This window comes from Corvus kubaryi, unplaced genomic scaffold (assembly GCF_017639235.1).
Source record: "Corvus kubaryi isolate FWS band 111438036 unplaced genomic scaffold, C.kubaryi_AGA036_p1.0 split3-73, whole genome shotgun sequence".
NCBI classification, from domain to species: domain Eukaryota; kingdom Metazoa; phylum Chordata; class Aves; order Passeriformes; family Corvidae; genus Corvus; species Corvus kubaryi.
Window position 1 is genome coordinate 29950323 of NW_024582091.1, and position 6000 is coordinate 29956322.

General features: G+C 42.2%; 1 protein-coding gene across 8 annotated transcripts in view; it reads right to left on the reverse strand.

Annotated features, from left to right (window-relative positions):
• The window catches only part of FAM184A (family with sequence similarity 184 member A), a 74558-nt gene extending 68572 nt beyond the window's left edge, over positions 1 to 5986 (reverse strand). For all 8 annotated transcript variants that reach the window (XM_042016716.1, XM_042016714.1, XM_042016711.1 and 5 more), the window contains exon 1: positions 5577 to 5986. In XM_042016716.1, coding sequence (XP_041872650.1) covers positions 5577 to 5744 — 168 coding nt within the window. In that variant the 5' untranslated portion in view covers positions 5745 to 5986. The remainder of the gene's footprint in view (positions 1 to 5576) is intronic.
• Positions 5987 to 6000: the final 14 nt, after the last annotated feature.

Genomic DNA, 6000 nt, shown 5'->3' on the forward strand with positions numbered 1-6000 from the left:
ACAAATACTGGCCTACTGCCAGCGTTAACACACATTGGAGAGATGACATAAGGCTGCTTAAAAAGCTAAATCTCAAGTTTTGTAGAAACTGTTAATGGCATCAACTACAACATGATGACAGCTAACATCAAAACAGTTCTACAGGGATTTTTACATTCTCATGTCTTCCCTGGTTTTAAGGGCTCTGTTTTTAAAGTTTTCTTATAATTTTATGCACAATGAACTTTCTGCAAGAGGTTTAGTTGTTTTGTTTCCTGAGGCAGAATATTTCCAAATAAAAGCTGACAAAGTTTCACTGGAAACATTTTGTTAAGAATCATTAATATAAGTTAAACCTTAAAGCTCTTCCTTCCACAGAACTGCATTCTGTGATAGCTGAGGGACACCTTTAACCATCCCAGAAAAAGAGTACATACAATAAAAAACATAAGCATCTGAATTAAAGATCATCAAATTTGCTCTTCAGTCTTTGAAATAAATTTACTATCTACATCCCCTAGAAACTGACTGGATTAACAACAACATTAATGTCTACTGTCTAAGTACTTCTCTCTAACACAGGAAGACAGAAGGAAAATAAATGAATTTTTTTTTTTTTAAGTAGTTTCCCAAATACAGACAAGAAGCTGTTGGAAGAATTAAGAACAGAAGTCAGGTCTCAGGAGTCTCATATTCTAGTTTCTTGTTTACTCAAGGATGATGTGTCTCGGTTAACTTTGTTAATGTAGTCTTTGAACTGAGTTTTCTGGAACCTTTCCAGAACTGAACCATCAAGCTCTAAGTATGTACCAAGGAAAAACATTAGTGTTTTATACAGTTTCTTTTTATTAAATAGACAAAAATGCTAACTGTAGGGTAGAGATCATCTTCATGGCACTTACAGACTCTTCTTCCAGAATCATACAGTGCTTTGGGTTGGAAAGGACCATAAAGGTCTGCCAATTCCAACCCCCCTGCCATGGGCAGGGATACCTTCCACTGCACGAGTTTGTTCAAAATTTCATCCAGCCTGGCCTCAAACATTTCCAGGGATGGGGCATCCACAGCTTCTCTGGGCAACCTGGTCTAGTGCATCATCACCCTCTCAGTAAAGAATTTTTTCCTAGTATCTAATCTAAATCTATCCTCTTTCAGTTTAAAGCAAATCCCCCTTGTTTTATCACTACATGACCTTGTCCAAAGTCCCTCTCCAGCTCTCTTGCAGCCCCCCTTTAGGTACTGGAAGGTGCTGTAAGGTCTCCCCAGCACCTTCTCTTCTCCAGGCTGAACAAGCCCAGCTCTCTCAGCCTGTCTTTATAGCAGATGTGCTCCAGCCCTCTGATCATCTTTGTGGCCTCCTCTGGACTTGCTCCATAGCCCTCTGATCATCTTCTGAGCTCTTCTCTGGACTTGCTCCAGCAGGTCCATATCTTTTGTGTGCGGGGGACCCCAGAGCTGGACACGGCACTCAGGTGGGGTCTCAGGAGAGTAAAGCAGAGACGGAGAATCAGTTCCCTTGACCTGTTGGTCACATTCCCTTGATGCAGCCTTGGATACTGTGTTGGTTTTCTGGGCTGTAAGAGCACATTGCCAGGTTATATTTTCTCATCAATCAACACTAGCAGGTGTTTCTTTCTCATCAGAGCTGGTCCAGTTAATGTAAAATTTCTGCAACAAATATCATACAGCCAAACCAATACTGAAGATTCTCATTTTATAATCCCAGCACAAATCATGCAGCTATTCTGTAGAAGTCAAAGAGTTATGTTGATGTCACAAAACTTGCACAACAGACTTTACAGACACACTTAGGATATGGATTTCTCAATCAAAAATGCTCAAACTACAAACTACATCAGAAAGAAAGAAAGAAGAAACAAAACAAAAAAAAAGCAACACCCCAACAAATCCAGAATGAGAAACAAGCCACTTGAACTCTTGTGGGACTCGTGAAAACTAATGCCATTCTCTCCTACTGATGTAAGCATAGCAGCACCTTGCTTTTTGTTTCTATTCCAGTTGTCTTATGCAAACTAATTAAATATATATGCATATTTTCATCTGCAGCAGGCATAATTCAACACTGCATTAGCACTCCTGCATGCAGTAGTACAAACACATCTATGCAATCTCATAATCGCAGTTTATTTCTTGTTGGCTTTAATCTTTGTGTCAGATGCTACTTTATCCCAAACTGGCACACAGATCTTCTGAAACACCGGAAAATAAGGAGCTTATACTGAATAGGAAGGCCTAAAATTGCTTCAGTTACAAACTACCACAGTGTTGGAACATAGCATGAAGTATCATCTTGGTTTTTTTAGACCTGCATTTCTAACCATTTGTTTTAACTTCCCCTGTGAATTAAGCATATTAAAGTTAAATCAAGCAAGTCTTTCTCTCCCACCCAAAAGTAAAAATATAGTTAAGCACTTCAGAAGTGTTTTGCTTAGTGAAAAGGATTCATACCTTATTTCGCCTCACTCTGAATTACTGGTTAAATCTGGTTATTAAACAAATTTCACCTTTTACTTTGTGTTTCTGTATTGTTTTGACTAAAACATCGGATTCTCTTTAAGTAATGCAAAAACATAACTGAGGAATCCTAATTTTGGAATTTTACATTTAATTCATGAGTGACCCTCATCTTCTGTGGGGAAAGCATTTTCTTCTGCTCCTACTCACAGCTCATAATACACACTGCACAAGGATAGGCAAAAATAAACTATGGAGTCACATTTCTTTTGTCAAAAGACAGAAGTTGTCTGGATAACTCAACTGTGTGCATTACTTTGACAATGAATATTTAGATTTCCTTTCACCCCACTATAATGGTGGGTTTGTTTTGACCTGATGAAGTGCCTTCTGCTCTAAACCCAAAGGGAGAGTTAACACATCTTCAAGACACTCTTAGAGAAGAGCTGGAACAAAAATTAAATAAATGGGGAAAACAGTTGAAAGATGTGAGAAGTATCTTATATATAAGACATTAAGCAACTTGAAAAGCACAATTAAGAAGTGGTACTCCAAACAATAAATTCCTAGACTACTGAAGAAGAATTCTATGCACATCTGCTGGCAAGCATTTGAAAAAGCTAGAACAGCAGAATTTGGTCAACAGACCTTAACAGAAATATTCTAAAATCTTTTTGCAACAACTTACTTCAAGGAATCTTCTGCAAAGTGAAGTTAATTCTTCTGTGAGAGTTAAGTCTCAATTAGGGAAATAAAGTTTTTTATGTTTATATTTTCCCCCCGTAGCCTGACTCCTTTCTCAAGGATTAACTTCTGCAGCCAGTTATCAAATCAAGCTTCAGATTCTAGAGCAGATTAGAAAGTTTAGATCATACTTTACCCAGAAGTTTCTATAATTCTTTTAAGCCTCCCTTCCTGAAAGGTCAAGTAATAAACAGAAATGTAGGACCTGAGCCCTCTAGCTACAGAACAGTCAAAATGTGCACCTCTACCTCAATGAAATTCATTTTATGTAATACCTTTAATCTTAATCCTAATTGTTAAAATCTTAATTTTATTGCTGAAATAGGTGCAAGAGACGTATTTTTATATACACCCTGGTTTACATTTAAAAATACTATTATTCACTCCAGACCTTCACTCAATAGAAAGATCAACTGATTTTCCAAGCTTTCTCCCTAAAACTTGAAAACAGAACACACAAACTAAAACACTGCCAGAAGTCACTGGGAAACATACAAGACTCCAGTCCTGCAAAAGTCTAATTCACTTGTAAACTCCTTGTACAAGCACATAGTTTGCAATTATTTTAAATACACAGCAGAAAACAACTCAGCTTTTATTTTCACTAATCTGAAATCTTTGTCAGGACAGACTTGTACACAATATATAGAATTTTAGATGAACCCTACTATGGATCATAAAAAAAAATGAAAAAAAAAAAGGTATTTACTTTCACTCTCTTTACATTTTCCAGCAGGTGAGTTCAAAATATTTCAGCACCATGCATTTAAATCCATAATTAACTCACATCCACCTCAAGATATCTGACGCATAATAAGTGAGAGTGCACATGGTACATGTCCAGTGATGTGGAACTCATGGGTAACACACAAATGACTTCACATCAGAATTGGAATGCTGTTCCTGAAATAAACTATAAACTGCTGGGTAATTTCCTAGAGAAAGTAAGGGAAATATATCAAAGGCACACACACAAATATAAGTTGTTCTTCTTTGACTTTACATATTCACCCAGGCCTTACAGTAAGCCTAAAACACATTTAAGGTCTCCAGGTGCTTTTTACACCTTTTAGGGAGCACAAATCTGTAGTAACATCTTTAATGTTTTAATTCATTATTTGTCTGCACATGGAGCAAAACCAAGGAGATTCTTCATCTTACTATAGTCCAACTTTTCTCTTTATGCAATTAGTGTTCCACTGATGTTAACATCAAAAGAAACTGGACTTTGAATTCAAGGACAAGATACCCCTCAGCCATCAGCTTTCCAAAATATTAAGGTGCACAGTGTGCCACGATAAGTACTATTTTTAACTGGTCAATGGTGCATCAACTGTACATAAATATGAACTGTCTCCACTGTGAGACTGCCAGCAGTCTTCCTTCTCTTCACTCTTAGTTCCAATGAAATGTCACCTTCATCCATTTTAGCATACATGTTAAGAATACTGGCAGTTCCCACAGTGCTTTAAAAATACCTTTAAACGTTCCAGCTATTAAATAAATTCCTGACAAAAATTACTTCTGCTTTCTCTTTAATAAAAATAATCTGCTTCCCATTTCGTCAATAATGTTATTTGCCTACATCTTGAGCATCACACAAGAGAGATTACAGCACCAAAGCAATGTCTTAAGTTTTTCTAAGTAAATCACAGCTACAGCCACATCTGAAACATTGGGCCTACCTGCCTTTGTAATAGGCTTTGAAAACACCTCCTAGCTTGACTCCAGCCTCTCACAAAGATACAATGTATTCTCCAGGCTAGGGATGACATAATGAAAACTGTTCAACCAGCAATAGCAGACCAGAAATTTTCTTCACCCTCACCATCTAAGGCATTTAAGCTATTACCAGACACCTTAAATAACAGCACTTCAGCAAGGGGAAGGCAAGCATCACTTGAATTTCTCCGTTTAAAGAGACTCGGAGAAGGGCTTAGAGCTAGAAGAGGAGCTACAATTTCCACAGAATGAATAACCAGCACCAGCCCAGCAGCCAGGGATCCGTTCCCGCACACCAGGATACCTGGCTGTGCCAGGCGGGATTCGGACACAACTAGCGGGGGCCGGTACTGCGGCAGCTCCCGCGAGCGGCTCCTCTCCAGCCCCGCGGCTCCCGGAACGCCGGAGCTCTCCCCGCGGGACCACGGCGCGCTCCTGCCCGCGGCGACCGGGTGATGCTCCCGGGGACCGAGGGCGCTCCAGGCTTGGCCTCCGGGGTACAAATCCGGCCGCATCCCACCCGGATTTGCCATCAGCCCCGATAGTCTGTCCCTCTCCAGGCCCATCGCTGCCCGCATAAAGGCAAGGAGCGAAGGGAAACAGAGCGGAGGAGGAAGACACCGAAGGCGGCGGAGGACCTGACGCGCCTCCCTCACCTTCGTCAGCTGGGCGATCTTCTTGCTCATTTTGAAGTGCAGGTCCGGGCTGTGCTCGGCGCCCAGCCCCGCCTGTGCCGAGCCCGAGCCGAGTTTTCCCGCGCCGGGCGCGGAGCCGCCGCCGTAGCCGTGCTGCGGCTGCTGCCAGCCCATGCCCGGGGTCGCCATCTTCACCGCCCGGCTCCCGCCGCCGCTCGGGCTCCGCTGCCGCCTGCCTTACCGGGAATCGAGCCCAGCGCCCCGGCCGCGATCCACTGCCCGAGGCGGCTCCTCTCGCCCCGGGTGCTTCCTTCGGCCGCCGCCCCCGCCGGGCTGCGGCGTCAAAGCTCTCGGGGACGCTGCGAGAAGGCGCGCCAGCCTTTCCTCTCCTGGCCGCGCTGCCCGGCCCGGCCCGACGCAGGCGGCAGCGGAGCCCGAGCGGCGG